At 38.5% G+C, this 21,943-nt stretch overlaps 1 protein-coding gene across 1 annotated transcript; it reads right to left on the bottom strand.

Moving 5' to 3' along the window:
• Window positions 1-654: 654 nt before the first annotated feature.
• On the bottom strand, window positions 655-18,717 carry LOC139710302 (NAD(P)H-hydrate epimerase-like). The gene is made up of 3 exons (XM_071622229.1): window positions 18,553-18,717; window positions 2,569-2,827; window positions 655-1,561 (listed from the first exon to the last, which is right to left on the bottom strand). The coding sequence occupies exons 1-3, from the start codon at window positions 18,700-18,702 to the stop codon at window positions 1,359-1,361; spliced, it is 612 nt and encodes a 203-aa protein (XP_071478330.1). The 5' UTR covers window positions 18,703-18,717; the 3' UTR covers window positions 655-1,358.
• Window positions 18,718-21,943: the final 3,226 nt, after the last annotated feature.

Genomic DNA, 21,943 nt, shown 5'->3' with positions numbered 1-21,943 from the left:
TTGTATTGTAAAAGTTGCCTACTTCATTAAAAGGAAACATTTTTTTTTAACAGAACCAAAGATTAGAAAGCTGTAAAAGTTGCATTGAAAAAGTTGCCTAGTTCATTAAAAGGGAATATTTTTTCAAATAGAACCAAAGATTAGAAAGCTGTAAAAGTTGTATTGAAAAAGTTGCCTAGTTCATTAAAAGGGAATATTTTTTCAAATAGATCCAAAGATTAGAAAGCTGTAAAAGTTGCATTGAAAAAGTTGCCTAGTTCATTAAAAGGGAATATTTTTTCAAATCGATCCAAAGCTTAGAAAGCTGTAAAAGTTGTAGTGAAAAATTTGCCTTTGTGCACATTTTTCTTCCTTTTATGATCTCTGACTTTAGTGTATACCAGTAACGGGGATGATGACACACCATAACAATCTACATGAAATGTTGATGCACTACAGCATAGAATTTAGTTACTGTACTGAAACAAACAAGAATTTACAGTTGAGTAGTAAAAATGGTAGGGTTAAGAAGTACTTCTTTTCTTTCTGCTATAGGATATCCCAAGTCAACACACAGCATATGAAATAAACCAATGATTTTTCATGACCAACCAAACATTTATGGACTTGTCTTACCAATGATACAAACCATGGATGGTGAAAAAAAAATTATTGCAAGAAAATCAAGAAATGGACATTTTCTTGCAACTCTCATGCTTTCCCATTCATATGAGAACCAGGTCATGGTTATAATTATGTTGAAGTACTGTGGGGCATTGATCTCTTCTGTTAACAGGGATGCCTACTCATTTTCTTCATGCTCTCAAAATGACATTTGGAGCAGACTGTTACAGCGCCATCTACTGGCCATTTTTTTCCCATTGGCTGCATGGCTCTACTCTCTGTTGCACTTTTTACACTAAACAAAGGCAAAGTACTACACGTACTGGGAACCTGTCATTAACTTGATCCAAAAGTGATAAAAAACAGAATCAAAAGAAGCCTTCTTTTCAACAGTGCACACATCTACATCACACACAGTGTAGAGCAAAAATTTCAGAGACACAGGGCAGCATTTCAGGACTGAGTCTCTCAAGGACATGAAAGTTGAGCATCTCAGTGCATGCACCAGAAAGGGGCATATCCCGCTGCTGTTTTAAATCTATTACTGATGATGGTATTCAGAAAGGTATATGTATGTAATATTTCTACCTGCAATTTCCTGTCCAAAAGTGCAAAATTAAATGCTGATTTTTAATTTTGTATGTCTGCTATGTCGGTGTATGAAGATAACTTGAGAGAATTCTCCATCAGGCTTTGAACTGCTTCCCTCTCCCGCCCCCTCAACGCCTAATCCTTGATGATCTTCTTTTTTTTTTTCACTTCAACTGCACGACACAGTCCGAGCCCGGATATTCCGGTAGTGACAGTTCGAGTCTGGTGATCATATCCGGCGGGATGAAGCGTCCGCCGAGAAAGTGGTATTTTCCCTGGAAGAATTTGGCGCACTTCTTGGGGGCCGTCAGCGAGATGAGAAACTCCGGCTTGATGCCATCTGGATTCCCATTTTCAACGTCCCAGCCTGACGAATACAACAAAAACAACAAAAGAAAGAAATGTTATGGGATGACAATTCACATGAACAATTAGACTTCAATCAATTCATTATGTCCTTGCACTTCTTGTTTTAAGGGTACTTTCTGTACTGTTTTCACAAAAGCCAATGTTCAGTTGATGGCATATTTAATTTCACAAAAATAATGCCACTTCATATCTAGACAACTCAAGGATAATATGGTTATGGCCATGTATCGTCCATGCCTATTGCTTCATGTTAATCTTTTTTTTAAATCAAATCCTACACTGAAATAAGTATTTCCGCCTACTCTAGATACTGGGACACCTGCAGCAGATTACTACAATTTGGATAAAGGTAAGTTAAAAGAATTTCCACCAGGAAGACATCACATGCAGATTAGTGAAGATTATTGTTTTATATGTGAATGCCAGGCTCAAAACCTACAAAAAACCCCCCCAAAAAAACAACTCACAGATTAGGATTCTCTGTAATGGATCAAAATAGTCATTTGGGTTGATCGAATCAAATTTTTAAAGTCAGTCTTACCGGGGACAGTAATCTCTTCTCTACCTACTGTCAAAACTTGCTGATGGAATCTCATTTTTTCGCACATTTTTCTACTGTCAAAACTTGGCAGCTTAAAAACAAAATCAAAATCGAAATATTAGCAGTTTTTCTGGACCATATTTCATCGGAATCTAAATCTAATCTAATCTTTATATACTCATTTCTCCTTTTTCTACGAAACTGCACCTCCTAACTCTCTATATCATTCTAAAGCTGAGAGATTACTCTTTCAAAGTATGTAGAGAAGGGATAATTCATTTTGGCCTACGTTTTGTGAGTTTTGAGCTAGATGGTCACATACGTTCTAATCAGACAATAATGACTTACTGCCACTCTGAGAGTTTAGTTTTCACTCTTTTACAAAATAACACTGTTGCCATAGATGAATTACAAATGAGCATTTATGTTACTTTTAACCAATGTTAATCTATCAAGGCAGATACCTGATGGCACGTCGATGCTGCACAGCGGAACGCTGATGCTCTTGAGGGTCTCGAGAACCTCTCCGAAGGGCGCCCTCACCTCCCCCTTGAAGCTAAAGCCGAAGAGGGCATCGACCACAAAGTTGTAGGAAGAGTTGATGAGGGAGGAGGAGGGGAGGTAGGAGAGAAAGGGGATGTCCAGGGTGGCGCACTGGGTGGTCAAGTTGTTGAAGAGCTTCTTGTCGGGGCGCTTCGGGTAGAAGATGGTGGGGAGGTAACCCTGCATTGGAGGTCAAGATGACACGGAAAAAAAAAGAGAGAAAGACACACAGTATTACAACAGGTGAGAGAAAAAGAGACAGTAGGCCTTAAATGTACTCATGTTGAGTTAACTGAGCTGTTTGGGGGTTTTCTGTTGTTGTTTTTTTCTTTTCTGGTAGTTACCATCTTTCTATCTATTCTATGAAGGTGTGAAAGCATCGAACAAAATTTACATACCACTAGTATTTTTAACAGTTATAGGGAACCCACTTTTTATTAAATCTTAATATGTGACCCGCTACAACAAAATGGTCCTAAAGTCGCACACGGTCAAAGCCGTGAAAATCGTGTTTGAAGTCAGAGCATCAAAATTGGTCAAAACTTACGATTTTCTGAATTGACATAGAGTCTGACATGTCTTCTATCGTCTGTCGAAATTTTGAAGCAAAATGATGAAAGGAAAGACCAAAAAATAGCGTTTTTCTGGCCCATGTTTTTTGGCGTTTCAACGAAGCAGAAACAGGTTCGAACATTTGGATTGAGCGCCACAGATAGGCTCCGCCCCTAACAACGACCAGAGTGATCTCATTGGTCAGTTTGCTGCTTGCCGCTAACCGAAGCGTGAAGCTCGCACACTGCCTAGTCGACTGGTGCGTGCTGGCAGGGTGCGCTATGCCCAGCCGCTTCTCCTGGCATCCTGGTCACTGATTGGTCGGTGAGGAGACCGCCGACGTTGTGTTTAAATGAGCATTTCGGGGGTTGCTAGGGCTTACCTTCTATTGTCCAGAGGTGAATAATGACTTGCGTGTCCATTGATCGTGATTGCGTCGCAAGGAGATCTTTTAGGGCGCTTTTCTCAAAACAGTGATTTCCCAGACGTCTCGACATGCTCTCTTTTAAACATCGATATCTCCACAGCCGATTATTTTTATAAGATGTGTTATACATCAATTTAAAGCAGAAAGATTAGGGAATTGTGACATGCAATTTTCAAACAATCGGCCTCACCCGACTTTAGGACCATTTTGTTGTAGCGGGTCACATATTGCTTATTTTGATTCAATGTTGAAGAGTTGTCGATAAAACTTTAAGTTTAGAATCCCCTTTCTCAGAATTTGACTGTAACTCCAAAACCTCATCTTGCAACTTTTTGTTTGTTCTGTAATGCAAGGGCACAAATCACCAACTTGCAATTTTCTTATAGGTTTAATTTTCATTTTTGCTAATAATTAGCTCTCAAGCCAATCCATTTTTATGTTGTTGCTGTTCATCTGGTCATAGTTCAAATCCCATGGCCAGCATATAAGGAAATAAATGTACAGCATACACTTCTTGTACAACCACTTGGCAGTGTAGCAATTAAAACATGAAAAAAAAAAACCTGCTGACCACTCGCCGCGATGACTACCACTTTTTCATTTTTCTTCCATTCCTTCATCATTTTGCACTATCATATATTAATTACAATGTGATTTTCACACAGCTAGAGGTTACCAATAGGATATTTTTTTGGCCTGGTTTCCTTTATTTCTCCGACAAATTTGCTATCCGCCAATCAGATGCAAGGATTTCAGTAGCTTTTAACAGTTGTCAGTGTAAATCACCGACAAAAAGTTTCATGAAACGGTCCCCAGGTTTGACCTCTCTTATTAGTTTACCTCACAACTGTTTTCATGAGGACTAAAAAGAAAAAAAAAAAAACGACTTTAAGAAGAGTCTCTTAACACATATTATGGGAAGCATTCAACTGTGCAGATTGCCTTGAAAGCTGCAGGTTTAAAGCTTGGCACAGCAGGAATTAAACGCTAGTCCACTTCATATTTAATGTAACATCAATTCAAGACTTTAAAAAATCCACATTTTCCTGAAACAGTGGTGATGATATATCATTAAAATGTTCTACAGATAAATGATGCTATATGAATGTTGTTCATCATCATCATAATCATCACCATCATCATCATCATCCTCATCATTGTCATCAGCTTCATCATCGTCATCATCATCATCGTCCTCATCATTGTCATCAGCTTAATCATCGTCATCATCATCATCATCGTCGTCGTCATCATCGTCATCATCGTCAGCATCATCATCATCATCACCGTCCTCATCATTGTCATCAGCTTCATCATCATCATCGTCACCATCGTCATCATCATCATCATCATCATTATCTCATATCAAATCTGTCAGTGACCTCAATGCAAATCTTTGTCGAATCCACTTCCTGTTTTGGCATACAATCAGACAGATGAATATTCACCCACTGCACCTAACTTGCAGTGATAACTTGACAATGACGCCTTTCCGAGGGAAATGGGGGTGGCAGTTTTTTTTGTTTTGTTTATCAGAATTTTTCATCTGACAAGATGGCTAGATAGCCCATATTCAACTACACTAGCTGGTTTTCTACGCGGTCCAGTTGTGAGTCCTTGGGGTGGACAATTTCATCGGGTTGTGCACCCTGCAGTGCAGTTGCAGTTGCTATGTCACCAACCATAAACACTTTCTTTTAAAACAAATATTTCGCCACCGAGTACAACCAAAAGAAAAATGCACTCATGGTTGTGACTACAATCACTTCGTGTGAGAACACATCAAACTTTATCACTCAAAAACTTTGTTGTTATGCGTCTGATTTTGATCAATTAGTAGACAAATGAGCAAAGAAAATGGGATTCCATCGGGATTTGAACCCGAGACCTCCAGGTTGCTAGCCCGGTGCTCTACCGACTGAGCTAAAGAAAGCCCTAGTTCAGAGTTCGTCCCAGAAACCCTAAATTCTTGATGCTCAGATTGTCAGAAGCTACAGTACTTAGTGTGTTTGTGTGTGATACACACGCACACACTTAAACCTGGCATAAACCCAAAGGATAATTCAATTTGAGGATAAATGCAAGGGGTCATCACAGTGATGCAGCTTTTTGAGTATGCAACAAACGCAAACAGAAGAAAACTGACCAGAAATGAATATAATTTATCAGTGGAAAAATGAGCAAAGAAAATGGGATTCCATCGGGATTCGAACCCGAGACCTCCGGATTGCTAGCCCGGTGCTCTATCGACTGAGCTATAGAAGGCCCTAGTTCAGTGTTAGTCCCATAAACCCTAGATTCTCAATGCTTGGATGGTCAGAAGCTACAGCAGTGTTGTTATTGTTGTTGTTGTTTTTTTTATCAAAACATTATTAAACTATTCTATCTGTCGGAGTTTACTCTTTTCCTCCAGTTCAGCTGGGACTCAGAGAGTGGACCTGCACTTAAAGTGATGCTTAATGGTCCTTGAGTCATCCCTTCATGCGAACTCGTGGGGATAACAAATAATCGATGATCGATGCAATGAACTGGGAAGTACTTGTGCAGAAAACAGGAAGAAAACAGAATAAAAAACAAGAAGAAACACACAAGTTACAATAAAGAATAAGACAGAAAAAAAAAAAAGGTTTTACATACGATCGAGCATTCACGTGTAAGCAGCAGTGTTAAAAGGTAAAATGGCCTAAGCAGAACAGAAAGAGTGGCAAAAGGTAAAAATAAAAAACAAAAACAAAACAGAGAAACAGGCAAACAAAGAATAAAAGAAAAAGAAATCCATTCTCTTTGAAATAAAATAAAAATGCTCTCTCAGTGCATAGTTGCCAATTTCCAACAAGTGTCATGTCAAACAACTACAAGCAGCAAACTATTGCTCAAAGTCTAAAATTTGCAAATTCTTATGTACGATATTTCATGTAATCTTCTGCTCCGAGCACATTTTTTTTTTCATCTTCTTTCTTTAGGGATAGGATTGGTAATATGTAATTTCATGTGGTTGACTGAGTGTGATCCCATTCAATATTTTGATCCCTGATTGCCTTGAGGCAAAACAACAGAAATGTACATGATTTGTGATGCATATCTGCATATAAGTCTACTTTGCATGGTCTCCTAATTATCAATTCAAAGGGGCATTCCAGACAATTTTCATAATTTCACATCATGTAGTACATAAATCAACAGCTCCATGTATAGATTTGTGGAATTTATTGTGGTTCTTGAGCAGAGAAACAATGCTTTGAAAAACCTTAAACAAATTACACTGAACAAGGATGATGACATAGGAGGCTAAACATATTTCAGAAATGTAGCAGTGTAATTCCATTGCAATACCGCTTGCTTGCAAGTTCACCTGTGTATAATCTATGCATGCCTTCTTCTTTTTTTCTGCTTCCTTGAGCCCCAACTCATGCATTCTTATGGTGACCCTGCCATGTCATCATCCTTGTTCATTGCAATTTGTTATAAATTTCGAAAATATTCTTATTCTTCATCCTAATTATCATAAATTCTAAAACTCTGTCCTCAGTATAACTAATTTATAGTTGTTCAAATGTAAAAATCTGAAAAATCATCTGGAGGTCTAACAAGCCAGCAGTGAAACACTCAATGGCAGGTCAAGGTGACAATCATAATAAGAAGAATGTATCTAGAAACTATCATTAGATAAAAACAGCAAACACTTTAAAAAAAAGCCCCAAGCACTCCAATCATTTCCTTCAAGATTCTGAAATCTTTGTAGACTCTGTAACTTTCATAGACTTCATATATACAGTCCAGTATAAGCTCATTCCATCCTGATTTTCATTTGCTACTTGTATGTATGAAAACAGAAAAAAATAGAGAAGTAGATCAATGAATCAAAATCTGAGGGACAAAAAATCAGACATACAGAAAGAGTTACGGACTGTAAAAGTTTAGAGGGCAAGGCAAACAGGCAACTCTGTGTGATGGATGCATGTGTTGAGCAGTTCTCCCTTTGGCTTCAGTGTAAACAAAAATTTACCAATTTCAATTCCTCTCAAATATTTAGCCATAAACAGAACCTATCTACTGAGGAAGACATGCAGAAACATATTACTCTTTAATATGTACCAAAATCAAAAAGGTTTGAATAACAGTTGGTGAATTTTGTGTACAAACTAAATGGAGAGTTGCCCAACATCTACATCACACAGAGGTGCCAATTTGTCTTCCTCTCTAGACATTTTCAATTCATAACTTTTTTGTGTGTGTCTGTGCATTTGATTTTTTCCCCCAAATTTTCACTGCTCTAGTTCTCTGATTTTTTCTGTTTTTATAAAAAAAGCATAATATTAGGATGGAATTTCCCTTCAGTGTACAGCTCTCAGCACTGTTCTCACAGAGAGTAAAAGAGGTGGTACAGTTTCAGTGGAGATGGGATTTGAGATTTCCAACGTTTTCTGATGGTGATTTTTTTCTTCTTTTTTTTTTATAGAGAGATGAGAGATTGACAAACCTCTTATGAAATATGAATAAAAGCACTCAATTCTAAGAGGAATTCAAAGTTTATTTGATGAAAACTGGTTTTGAAACGGCCAAGATATCCCCTTCTCCCCCCCCCCAAAAAAAAAAAACAAAAACCAAACAAACAACAAATTGACCCCAATAAAAGGTGGGGCCCACCATTTATTAGGATCGCTTTGTTTTGCTTTTTTTTTTTTTTTTTGGATATCTCAGCTATTTCAAAACCAATTTTCATTAAATAATTTATGGATTCATCTTAGAATTGTACGCTTTTTAACATTTCATAAAGTGGTTTCTTAAAGTATCTTGCAAAGAGTTTGAAGCTGAATTCTCACCTCAACCAATACTATAGGCCTACCATCCCTTTAAGTATCTATGAGCACTATGTGCTTATATATACATCACAGTAATTTTGGGGTATTCCAATAGCATCAAGTGTGCATGATTACAAAAGGCACTCAATCATGTCTTTCATTTACGGCACTTTGCTCAAGTAAATCGTGGTGTAGAACAATATCAGGCATCCTTCACATGGCCCTCGGATTGTTAGATGGCCATTACAGAATGATGCCAACATTTATTTGACCTACGATATTTTTCATTAATATTGAGAGAGTTAATGAGATTATGATCACATTCATCATCATGCTTTAAAACACTGACATGCACGTATAACAGAAGTAAGATAGAAAAATTCAGTATATGCATGGTACAAGAAGGGACAGAAAATCATACTTGCTTTGCCTTGAAATGCACTGTGTGTTTATAAATAAATATGTACAACTAGTATCATGTGCAAAGTCTTGTAATCCGCTTGGTAAGCTGCACAGTATCTTTCATCAAACAATGTAATAATATGGTGATGCTCGCTCAGTACATACATGTACAACAAGCAGCTGTTTCCTGGAAAATGAGCCTCTTATAGTGCATAAATCCTGCATTAACCTTATCCTGCCCTCCTCCCTCTCTCCCCCTCCCCCTCCCCTTAAGCTTCCCCCTCCCCTCCCCCACTACTAGTATCTGTCTCTCACTGTCATATACCAGGGGCTTGCATCTAGGACAGCTAGTGCCTGGGACGTGTTTAACCTTTGACATGCAGCTCTTCTCCAGGGCAGCGTTCATTAAAGATGTCATCAAAAGCATATACGGAAGCTCTGAATATCGCTGAGTAAAGGAGCCTAGCCTGGAAGTCGCATAGAATCAGATGATGTGCCCGGCAAAATTACCTCTGGGCCCACCAACCCCCTCTTGAGCTGGGAAAGCTGATTTGCTACATCAACATTTTGACAGCAATACAATAACCCCTTTCGTCTGGGAGGTGGTAATGCCATGGATGATATGTGTGGGATATGATCATTTCTAGTTTTCAAGGGGGTTAACTTTGTCGAGAAGAAGACATTTCAGATATGTGTACATTTGACACACAGTTACCAAGCACATGCCTCACAAAAATATACATTAATGAGATTCCTACATATGAAGGAGATGTCGCGGCAGTCATTATATTGCATCGTGGCTAATCTCAGGAATTAATAATGTATACGCTATTCATCTAGCGAGTCAAATTTTTTGCGAATCGGGACTTCCCAACAATTTCTTGAGTGGTTAAATTTGCGATCGTGGAGTACAGTAATGAATGTAGACGCGTATGCATGCACGTTGCATTCATGTCAAAGACTGTTACCGTATCATATTACCATACCGGTAATAATTTTGTGAGTTGTTGAAACCGCGAATAGCATTCGACTCACAAAATGTGCGAAAATAAAAAGCTTGTGACATATATGGTGTATACAATTACAGTATTCATCTGGCCTTGCTCCTGGGGCAAAAGTGACTTTCTTCACACACATACATACACACACACACACACACACACACACACATCCATGTATAGCTGTTTTGCAAGGACCAGTTAATGGGCAAGATTTCCAATTACTAGGTGAGAGGATGGCCTCCTCAAAAGGTGATGCCAGATTCAAAATAGCAGTTAATCAGTGGGACCTGATGAGATTTCTTGTAGAAGGACATATAACAAAAAAACTACCATGTTGTCTGCAGTGCTGGCACATACCATCTCAAACATTTCTGCCCAACACTGTATCTAAATAGCACATATTCTTTATTGCCTGGACACTTTTCCTTTCCATTTTGTATACCTTCAGAAATCTGAATTTAGTGGTGCTTCATTGTAATAAAATGTTTCCTGTCCCAGTAGATGGGTGGGGTGAGTGGTGGGTCTGAGGATGGGGCTGGGGTGTTTCTCTTTTGCATATACAGGTACAGGTTTTTTTTTTTCCAATTACCGATAATGTGCCATATCTGACAGCTCAATGACAGAAATAAACTAGAAAAGCACTCTGAGAGCGCAGACCTCCGCCAAGCAGTTACTTTCCACCAATGATCTTGTTCTTCCCAAAGAGATTTTTCTCCTCTCCACCACTGGGGAAAAGCTCTTTGGGCTCTTCCATAGAGATCAGTGATTTCCACCCATAGGTATACATGCTGAAAAATCACCCAATTTCCCAGTATAGAAGCCTTTGCTACGTCATAAACCTTCAGGTGTGCGGCGCATGCCTCGTCCTAGCAGAAACTAGAGCTAGCAGAAACTAGAGCATGCACTTTAGTGCGCGTTTGAAAACCTCAAAAATGTGCAGCTTGAACTCCTTAGTTCATTGACCCTAACTGTCAAAATATCAAAAATCCTTCATAAAATCCCCCGGAATTTTCGGATCATTACCAAAATTTAATTATTTGTTACTTGTGTCATTTTCAACCTTTCATGTAAGTTTCATCAAAATCTGTCGACTACTTCTTGAGTTATCTTGCACAAGGACAAACAAACTAACAAACAAATAATCCAACGGTAATGAAAACATAACTTCTTCCCTTGGCGGAGGTAACTATGTGAGTATGAGAGACCAATTGACATAGAGAATACAATGTATGTACAATATTCACGTAAAAGATAAAACAACTCGACACAAGGATTCATTTATTTGAGTAAATATGCATGTGTATGTGTGGGTGTGTGTGTGCACGCGTGTGTGTATATGTAAGTTGTGTGTGTGTGTGTGTGTGTGTGTGCAGTGCACTTACCCATGGTGGAAAATGAGGACATACACACAAACTTTACATTTAAACCGAGGACACCCAGCGAACCGAGGACGTCCTCGGTTCGCAGACCAGGACGGTCTGCTTTTGCATTTAGGGGTACATGTTTGTAGGTCCTCGATTAACATTACTGTAATAAGTCCTCAGTTGTATGGTAATATATGAATGAGTCCTTGGTTGACCAGATTCCTACTTATACACACAGGTCCTCGGTTATGTGGTAAAATTCTTGTGGGTAAAACATGTCCTCTATTTCCACCATAGACACGTATGTGTGTGTGTGTGTGTGTGTGTGTGTGTGTGTGTACCGCAAACTGATGGACAGAGTCAGTGACAGGGAGTAAAAGAGCAGATAATTACATATATATGCAATGAAGCCATTCCACCATTAGACAACATTGATAATGAGAGACGCCATTGATATGACAACCTCAGTTACTGTGACAACAGCACAATGTCAGGGGGATCATCTTCAGCCGCATGATATTTCGGTAAGAATTGGCCGATGCCAGCTCACGTTGCAAGCTCCATTACTCACATTGCTTTAGTTGCCTCACCAAATGAACTGACCAATCCATCTGGATTTATCCCGTGTTCTCCGAGCATCCCGCATTTGATATTGGTTCCACCCTACTTCTGCGTCGACCCTTTAAACTTGACCCTGCCGAATGAGCGGCACACATTTGTATTCACCTCGCATTTGTACACGGCTCATTAATTCCTGGCATACTAGAGCTCAATCTAAATTACTCCAAGAGGAATAAGATTAGTCAGAAAAGCAGAGTTACTCTATCAAACATTGATGATTTGTGGCATGATGGGGAAACAGTGAATTGTAAAAAGCAAAGCAAAGCACAACAAAACAAAACAAAATGAATAGATTAGTTAGATTCAAAGCTCACCAAAGTCTTGCTGTATGTATAAACTAGCTTTACTCTGTTCCTGAAAGATAGTTTGCAAATGCCACATGAAGGAATATACTAGGGAACTTACTGATTGTAGTCATACAGCTCTATTATGTCCATTTACCAATAGATCAATCAACTATTATGCGCTTCTCGTATACTTTCTAAATGTCTGCCAATGCTACAAAGCTTTAATGCTTCAATTACTTTGTACAACACAAATGAATTTGGAGCTTTTATGACTGCAAATTTCTGATAGCTGAAACTAACAGAATAAATGACACAAATATACACTACAGAAAGTTTTCGAGGATGTTTGGTTTGGTACCCACAGACAATTTGATTTTACATCTCTGTGCTGACTAGTGGTATACGCAGAATGTGCATATGATTTGGCAAGCTACAACCCCGTGTGACATTATACCCCAAATTATGTTGCTGTATAGCTCCATCTAGATGTTCTCAAATGTACAGTTCCACACTGCTATTGTAAGACTGTTATTCAGTCATTTACTTTGCTGTACATTGTAAAACGAGGAATGTTTGCGTGCATTGCTAGATGCAATTCATATAACTATGCCAAAACTTTGTTTGATTTGGTTATTCTGTATTGAAAAATTAAATCAAGAAATAAAACCAAACTGAATTGAACTGAACTTCTTTCTTTAAATCAATTGTAGCATGCAAATACCATGATGCCATCTTAAAGACAGATAATAGAATAAAAGAATATTCTTCATGTTATAATTAAAGATATCCCATATTTTCTGAGTATCTTCTTGGTTCTTATGGCTTTAATTGTAAATATCTTAGCTCATAAAAATGGAGGTATCTTGCTCTGCACCCAAACTCTTCATTTGTTGAGGAGAGAGAGAGAGAAGATGGAGGGGGGGGGGGGGAACTGGAGATATGTGATGCAGGACCATCAACAATTTTTTTGAAATTTGATTTAAAAGCTGACAGAATTTTGATAAAGAAGTATATGTTTCTGGGAATTTCGTCCCTATCTTGTACTACATAATATCTGCATGACCATTCTCACATTACGACTGAGAGTGAGAGATGGTAACATATATGAAGTGTATATCAAGAGAAATGAGTTCTGTAGTACATTGGTGACAGGTTTTATGAGAAGTAGGAGGAGGGAGGGTGGGGGGGGGGGGAGAGAGACAGCAGTGAGGAAGAAGTGTCAGAGAGAGGCATAATGCAGAGTCGGTGACATGTGTTAGCTGCTAGTATGACAAAATTAGATTATATGGTAAGCTCCTTTGGCAAATCTTCTTATTTGAATTTTTCTGCAAGAAAAAGAGAAAGAGGGGGAACAAGAGAGATATATAGAGACATAAAAATGAAGAGAGAGTGAGGGAGGGAGGGAGAGAGTGAACAAAAAGGTGTGAGGCAGCATGAATGACAGGTTTTGCCCAAGAAAAGAATGCTACAATTAGATTACTGGCATAGCCAAGTCTCTTTGGCATAGTCCATTCTCCTGAAATGTCTGCAATTAGGTGCATTTTTCACGGCCGACTTGACTGTACGCCCTCTCATTCCCTTTTAAAAGAAGCTTTAGCTTCAGAAAGAGTGATACCTGATGTTGTCCTCCTGTGCTTACAAAGAGAATGTGCCTCAAAATTGACACATGTTACTCAATCTATTGGAAACTACTATTAAATTGTTATATTTGTTGGTGTATCACTATGTGAAGCTACAAATTGACATCTGACTCTGCCTCACCCCACAGAGCTCATCTTCAGCTTGCACGGAAATGTGTTCATGTGCTTAACAGAGGGAAAAGTTTGTCCTAAGGTGACTATAGGGAACACATTTCATACATTCATGCAAAGTTGAATATATCACAAGAACAAAGTGTCTATAAAGCCCAACCCCAATGAGCAAACAAACTTTTGTATTAAATGTAGTTATATCCCTCACAAATTATTTCTAGTCCTGTAATTGGTTGAGAGCACTGAAAATGACAAAACATATTTCTACCATGAAAATCCTTGTCCCATCAGCATCTTACTATTCTCCCTAGGGAAATAGTAAAAAAAAACTATATCATGCTACCATGGAGATACAAATGTACTTCCTCTGCGCATGTGCACCACTCTTGTCAGAAGCACTTTACCTGCATGTGACATCACATCACAGTACGGTTTTCCATCAAACGCACAATGTCTACACTTCGCTTTGTAATTATGTGTGTGAAAAAACAGATGACTTTAGACCAGTAAACCACCCACTTTACTTTGCTGTTACTCTTAAATTCACTGGGAGGAATAAAAGCAAATATACAAGGCTTTTTTTCAAGGTTCTGGTTAAACCATGTGTCGTCGGTGACTGCAGTACCAAGCACTATTTCCTTTGGGTCTGTGCCCCTCAGAAAGTAGTACTTCTGAAGTCACCTCATGCACATAGTTTCACCCAGAACCTCTCAGGCCAGGTACATTTGTATACTAGCCCATCATCACTTTTTGTATCCATCAATGAAGGCAACACTCAACACAGTTGAGATTCACTTGAGTGAGGGTAAGATAAAGCTCATTCGAGGCATCCAATGAGGCTGTGATCAAGATATTCCTGGATAGTCAACATATTATCTAAACAATGACTCATGATTAGCATGCGTCATTCAAAACTTCTGAATTGCAGCATAACCCGTTGAGGATGGACAGATTTTGCTACAACATGCATTTCCCATAGACACTTGCCCGAGTGTACTCGGGACTCGTCCTCAACGGGTTAAATGGTACTCTCCTTTTTAGTTTTGTTCTTCATTTCCAGCAGGTTTGTGGACATTTTGTTCCGCATGCCTTTGAATGTTCCCCAGATTTAGTGGTGTTATATTTTTATATAGTAAATGGCATTCCCCCTCCTCCTCCTCCTCCTCATCATCATCATCAGCTGCCTTAAATCTACTTATGTCAGTGGCCTATTGAGCTTAAAACGTATCACACAGTAAGAGTGCATCAATTCAAAATCCCAAATACCCATGTTATCAGTACATCAGTACATAGGTAACAAAACATTTGCACAGTGTGTTATTGTACAGCGAACGAGGAGTCTTTCTATTTCTCTCTGTCTCCTGTTCTTTCTCACCATCTTTCATTATCGCTGTCCCCTTCTTCTTTATTTTTCTTTCTTAGCATCACCTGCGTACATGTCCGTGTATGTTTTGTTATGTAACTGTTTTTGTTGTGTAAAACTAGTTTGTCTTGTTGTAGTTAAGTGAACCGACAGTTGGTTGAAACTGTTTATTCATTTATCTGTGTATGAGGCCCCAATATCAAGCTCGGCTTACTGGGGATCCTCCTGTATGGTACCTTGACTTTTTGTTTATTATCATTATGTCTTTGTTCTTTGTCACTAAGATTTGATTACCTGTCATGTGCAAAATCAGCCATGAATTATTATGAATCATATGTTTATTTCTGAAAGTGATCAGAGTTGATTATATTGTGCCATACAGAAACAATAAAATGAAAAATGAAAAATGAAAACATTCCATTAATTTCCTTCATGAGCAGTGTCTGTGATAATCATCTACGAAATTCTAATGAATTCGATGACCGGTTTGAAATGAAACATTTTAGCACATCTGAGTTAATAGGAGATTCCATCCTATGCTATATGTACAGTCATTATGCCAGTGACCTTCCTTGACCTTGCAAGGTGGCAGCAAAGTGTTGTGTGTACGTGAACACCGGGGTCGATGACCATGGTGTGGCGCTCTGGGATATGGTGCATCAGTGGTGGACCATTTCTCATCTTAGCAGTGTCACTTAGCTGTGGCTCCAGTGGAGGAGGACAAAAATCAATAAGAACTTGCCATCCATTTTCTTAAGTGGATGAGAGAGCGTACAAATCCCTTATCTCGACTGGGTTAGAATGAGAGTATTTCCATACAGTATGATCTGCTGTGCATTTGTTGTTACTTTGCCCCCCCCCCCCCCCCCAACTTGACAAGGACCAGAGGGTGCATGTTAGAGATAGCTGTCCATTTTCTTTACTCAACAAAACCTAACTCTTTATGTGCCACATTCGCATGCCCGACTCAGTAGACGGTAAAACCAAGTTCGCATATTATTCCGCTCAAATGCACAAACCCACCCAAACTGACTGATAAATTGCCAAATGCTACAGTTCAATGAAAGAGTTTCTCAATATTCCGTTCCTGTCACACGTACATGTGTACATAGCTTGCGTTTTATGTGGTGATTGACTATCAAGCATTGTTCCCTCCTGGGTTTGTGAGTAAATTCTAAGTTTATGTCACTGTTTTGGGTACAAAAGTCATGCCTCTTCAATGATGTAGCTACTGATCATTTGAAAGAAAAACAATCATCTTACAATTCATATCAAAGCAAAGCCTGGCATTTTCTCTACGACTTTGCTCACTACATTCACCAGGGTAGCAGGAATCTACTAAAGTTACATAGATTTGAAAAACAGAATGTTCTCCCAAAGCATGACAATGTTTATCTCAAAATAATGTGGCACACAGAGGGTTTCCACCATGGCACATAAAGAGTTAAATGGAAGTCTTGTGGTCTCTTGGATCAGGCACTGTGCTTTTGAATAGAAGAGCCTATAGGACTGAAGCCCTGTCATGGCAGGTTTTTATTGTCCGTGAACAAGGCACGGCACCTATAAAACTTCTCTTTACCAGGGAGTATAATGTGAGTGCCTGGTAGGCAGTTGGATACAAAAATGGTTATGTATTTCGCATGAGTGTACCAGAAGATGCCAGACTGGCTATAGTGTGCTCTATCTGCTGGGGAGGGAAAGGGGGGGGGGGGGGAGAGAAAAGAATGAGTGCACTGAATGTGCTGGTGGAATATTACAAGCAATAGCAGTAACAATATATTTCACTGAGTGCTCTGAGCTTCAAAATCTGGAGCAAAGATGCTGTATCCAAAACATCTTCTGTAGCTCCTCCTGCTATGGAGACATGCAGGTAGGATGATGGTGAGATAAGATTTGAGATTGCTGACAGATCATTTAGGCACATTCACATTTATAGTTATAAAGATGCTGTGGCATTCCTAATGTTAGTGCAAATTTATACATTTGCACACCATAAAATACACCGTGGAATACACTGCAAAATACCGTGGCATTTAGGGTGGTATTTCAAACTGTGTACAATGTACGCATATGTGCAAGATCTGAGCATGTGAATCTGGGCATGAAATACCACGAATCGTATGGCGGTGTATTTCTTGTGTGACCTGACACACTTTCTTGTCTTATCCATATAGGAGATATTCAGATGTGTGGTGCTTACCTCAGAGAGGTATACTATCATTATCAGATAAGAAATACTATGGTATTTTGTGATTAAAAATGGTACAAAGGGAATTACCATGGTATCTTCTACTGTAGCAATCCACTAATGAAAATTGTGTCAACAATTAAACTACCATGGAATTTTGATAATACCGTAGTAATTTCAATGCCCATGCATTAAATATCTGTTCATGATATAGTATGGTAAGCACTGCCATCCACATACTAGTAGTTATGCAATGAATCAATATTAGCTTAATGCAAGCAATATACAGGAAGTCTACATATCTTTTATGAAAGCAAACAAAGCATGAAACAAATATACAACATTTGGAAAATTAGTCTTAAATTAACACATCCTGACCTACAGTAACATGGAATTACATTTGTAAAACATAATGCCCCTATGAGGTACTGATCTTACATGTTTAGTAAAGTTTATACAGAGTTAGAGAAACACACTTGGGATACCACAGTACCTTTTTCAAGGAGTGAACATTCTATACTCCTGGAAGGAAATGGCCACTACAGAAATATCCAGGAAGTGAAATATGAAATAACTTTTGAACGGATTGTCCAATTTTCCTTTAAACTTTCACTGATGTGCTCCACTACTGCTGCACAAACACTCAATCCACACATACATTTTCAATTCATTTCAATAGTTCATTTATATTGATCAAAAAAGAAAATACATGATACAAAGTGGTACATGTGTCAATTTGACTTTCATCCATGTACCAATGGTACTATAACAAAAGAGGAACAATGCAAAGTTTGTCATGCGGTAACAAAAAAAAAAATCATAAAAGTAATCATAATGATGGAAAAGAGAGTTCCATTATTAAAGAGCTAAGCTTGTAGGATGTGGAACACTGAAAAGAAAACAACAGCAACACCAATAAGATGTATTTATGTTAAAATTCATCTATGTACCATTGTAGATTTGGTCATTGATATACACGTATATGATGCTGATAATACAAGCATACTATCAACAATACTTGTTTTAGAATGCAAATGGAATATATTGTAAAATAGCAATAGTATATTTGGGTGAATTTGTCCCTTCAGGGCTTTCAGGTGCTAACACGTCATGCAGGACGCAATACTGCCGACATTTAAATACTTACAAAATATTTGAGGTGCCTGGCACACACGAGCCCGTCCCCGCCGTTGTTACCCGGACCGCAGCAGACGAGGACCGTTGGCTCCCCACCCATGCTACCCAGGGGGTAGGCCTTGGTCAGGGCAGTGGCACAGCTGAGGCCCGCTAACTCCATCAGCTGGTCCACACTGAAGCCATAGTCATCAAACAGTTCCTTGTCGATGTTGACGGCCTCTTCTTGACTGCAAGAACATGAAGAGAAACAAAAAATGACAGCATTATTCTCAATATAATCATATTTTTTTACAAACATGTAAATGCACTGTACTTCTTTTTCTTGTGAAGAAAGATCATGATACTAGAATCCTCATATATTCCAACATTAACCTGTTGAGGATGACTTGATTTGCTATAACCTGCCCGAGTATACTCGGGACTAGTCTTCAGTGGGTTAAGATAGGTGCTATACAATCTGAATTGGATTTTGTTGTATCAACTGTTGTATCACCTGTGTAATCCCCCAATTGAAACAAGATGACACTGTGTGATGTTAACCCACTGAGGACGAGTCCCGAGCATACTCGGGCAGGTGTCTATGGGAAATGCATGTTGTAGCAAAATCAGCCCGTCCTCAACGGGTTAACAACAATAGAAATGAAATTACAAGCATCAAAAGGTAAATATCATGGCAAAACAACCTGAAAAATAAAAATCTTCAGCATTATCATGAGGGGGGAGGATCCATTTTGGAGAAAATGGGAATATACTGAAAAGTACTGTCAGAACAGCAAAATCCTATGCCACAAGTATTCGATAGATGATTATGGAGTGTCAATCTTCAGTGAAGATGTAGACTGTTCAGTATCGAACATTTTTGTTTACAAGCGAGTTCTAATTTACCTATTATATCCATTTTGGATTTTGATTTGGCATCAGATTGGCAAATGTTAAATGGATAGGTAAGCAAAAGCGAGATGAAGTTGGTCGGAAAACTATAACAAAGTATATGAAAACTGGGCCTTGTTCCTCTTTAATTGATGGCACAGTCAAGACACGTGTGCATCAAATTGTTTGCCTTGTGTCGTATTAGGGTAATTCCATGGAGTTGGGGCACAAAGTGTGACATTTTAGCATAACTCAATACTAATTATGCTATACATATGTTGTTTATAGGCTTTACATTTATATTGAGACCATACATTTTCCTGGAAATTTTGTGCCATTCAGATTCAATTTTGATGAAGTTATTACAACGATATGTAACGGTGACCTGTAGCATCGTGACGTGTCCACCTAGCATCGTGATAGTTAAAATCTGGTCCTAGAAGACAAATTAATGCAATTAGCTAGACCAAAATTTGATATAATATGCATAATTACTAGATTAGTCAGCTAAATATCTTAACTCTCCTTTCCACAGTTTACTTTTTAACAAAAAATTACACAATGTGTCACTATGCTACGCGGTGTCCACCAAATGTCACAAAAAAGGACACGCATAGCATCATGATACATTTTGTAATTTTCTTTTAAAACTAAAACTGTGTACAGGAAATTTGAGATATTTAGCTATCTTATTCATATCTTGTGAATATGCATATTGCATCAAATTTTGGTCAAGCGAATTGCCATAATTTGTCTCTCAGGACCAAATTTCAAAATATCACGATGCTACATGGACACGTCACGATGCTACAGGACACTGTTACATATTGTTTAATAACTTCATCAAAATTGAGTCTGAATGGCACAAAATTTCCAGGAAAATGTGTAACCTCAATGCAAATGCAAAGCCTACAAACAATAAATGTATAGCATAATTAATATTGAGTTATGCTGAAATGTATTTTTTAAATATCACGATTCTACATGGACACTGCCCCAACTTCATGGAATTACTACCCACTAGCATAATTCTCTGAACATGGCAATGGCTGTCTTGTTGGAGAATCACATTCACCAAGAGGCATAGGTACATCGTTTTTCACAAGCCAAAGATGGGACATAAGTTTGACATCAGAGTGGGACACAAGTCGTATGGTTGATCGGCAAGTTGGTATCTTTATGTGCTGATATCAACAGCTGCAACTGCAACTCCATATGAGAGAGGTATGTGAAGCTAGATGAGTGGCTAGCCCACATGGAATAACAGACTACTGATGGCGGTTTTCACTCATTTAATTAATTTCCACATCTGACAAAAAACATTTACAAAGAATACAAAAACTATACATAGATCACTGGAACAATACAGGAAAAATGTACTACTCGTATAAAGAACATTTTGAAAAGAGAAAAACATAACCTGAAAACAGTTATTTCAGTATGTGGGAGGATCAACATAGGTCTCTCTAGGGCCAATCCAAAGATATACAGCTAAGGATGATTACATTAGTGCAATACAAAACACTAGAAAACTATACTACTTACAGAAAGAACAAAATACATTATATGAAGGCGAGTCATAAAAGTGGGGTACATAATATTATACACTAAATAAATCTGAAAATTCATAGCATATCTTTAAATGAAGAAAGGATTTATAACTTCTTTTAAATATTGAAAGTCTACTAGTCAACTTTATTTTATTGAGCATATTCCATAATACAGGTCCCATGTATTTAAAAGTGTATCTTGAAATGCAGTATTTAAATTGAGTATATACAACTTACTCATCTCTCTGGTATTATAATTGCGCATATTTTGGATGAAGGAAATATCAAAAAATTTGGCAAAATATTGTTCATAAATGTGTACACAAAAATAGCAAGAAAGAATTTGTTCATATCACAAAATAAATGTTTTTGTGCTTTTTACATATTAAGCTGTTAGAAGCATGTCTTCAAGGAGAAGAATCCTGCAGAGACATAAAAAGCTTTTTTTTTTAACATGATGAAGAGGACTTGAGCGGAACTTGGATTACACCCCGTGCACTGAAAATGCACCCTCGCTGCTTCTGGGTAACACATGTTTGTACATGTCGCGACATATGCAGCGTCGCGCAGGCTCACTCAACACTCGGGGCGGTAATTGCGAACAAATACTTGACCGGCACTTAGTGGTAAAAATCTAATAAATGGACAGGCTAAGGAGGAAGTGGGGTGGGAGGGGGGGAGCTTGTCGTTGGAGTAGGCCATCGTCCATGTGTCACACATCTTCACTTCAGTTTTAGGGGCATGTCCCGCTATGGATTCATGCGGACAGGCTGCGGCCTGGTTAAAGCGGAGTTCACGCCCAGCCCGCCTCTGGCCGCAGCGTTTAAAGGAAACGGTGAACAAACACCGGCGACTATCGATGATGGTAATATACCGCGATAACTTTCACCTCTTGAAGTCCAATTATCGCCAGCAGTCAGTTAGCCAACGATAGGGTGACCCCATTATCGCCCCTCCGGGCCATGCGGTATTCATCTCCTT

Source organism: Diadema antillarum, unplaced genomic scaffold, assembly GCF_040938485.1.
Source record: "Diadema antillarum isolate AM-2024a unplaced genomic scaffold, OU_Dant_1.0 scf00000038, whole genome shotgun sequence".
NCBI lineage: Eukaryota > Metazoa > Echinodermata > Echinoidea > Diadematoida > Diadematidae > Diadema > Diadema antillarum.
This window is presented reverse-complemented; position numbering and strand designations above follow the sequence as displayed.

Excerpts from the sequence above, each read along its gene's own strand:
- LOC139710302 (XM_071622229.1), bottom strand. The coding sequence starts at position 18,702 with ATGGAGTTAGCGGGCCTCAGCTGTGCCACTGCCCTGACCAAGGCCTAC. Across the intron at positions 2,828-18,552 it reads CCAGGCACCTCAAATATTTT|GGTTACCTCCCCACCATCTT; the intron begins GTAAGTATTTAA and ends CCTCCAATGCAG. Across the intron at positions 1,562-2,568 it reads CAGCATCGACGTGCCATCAG|GCTGGGACGTTGAAAATGGG; the intron begins GTATCTGCCTTG and ends TGTATTCGTCAG.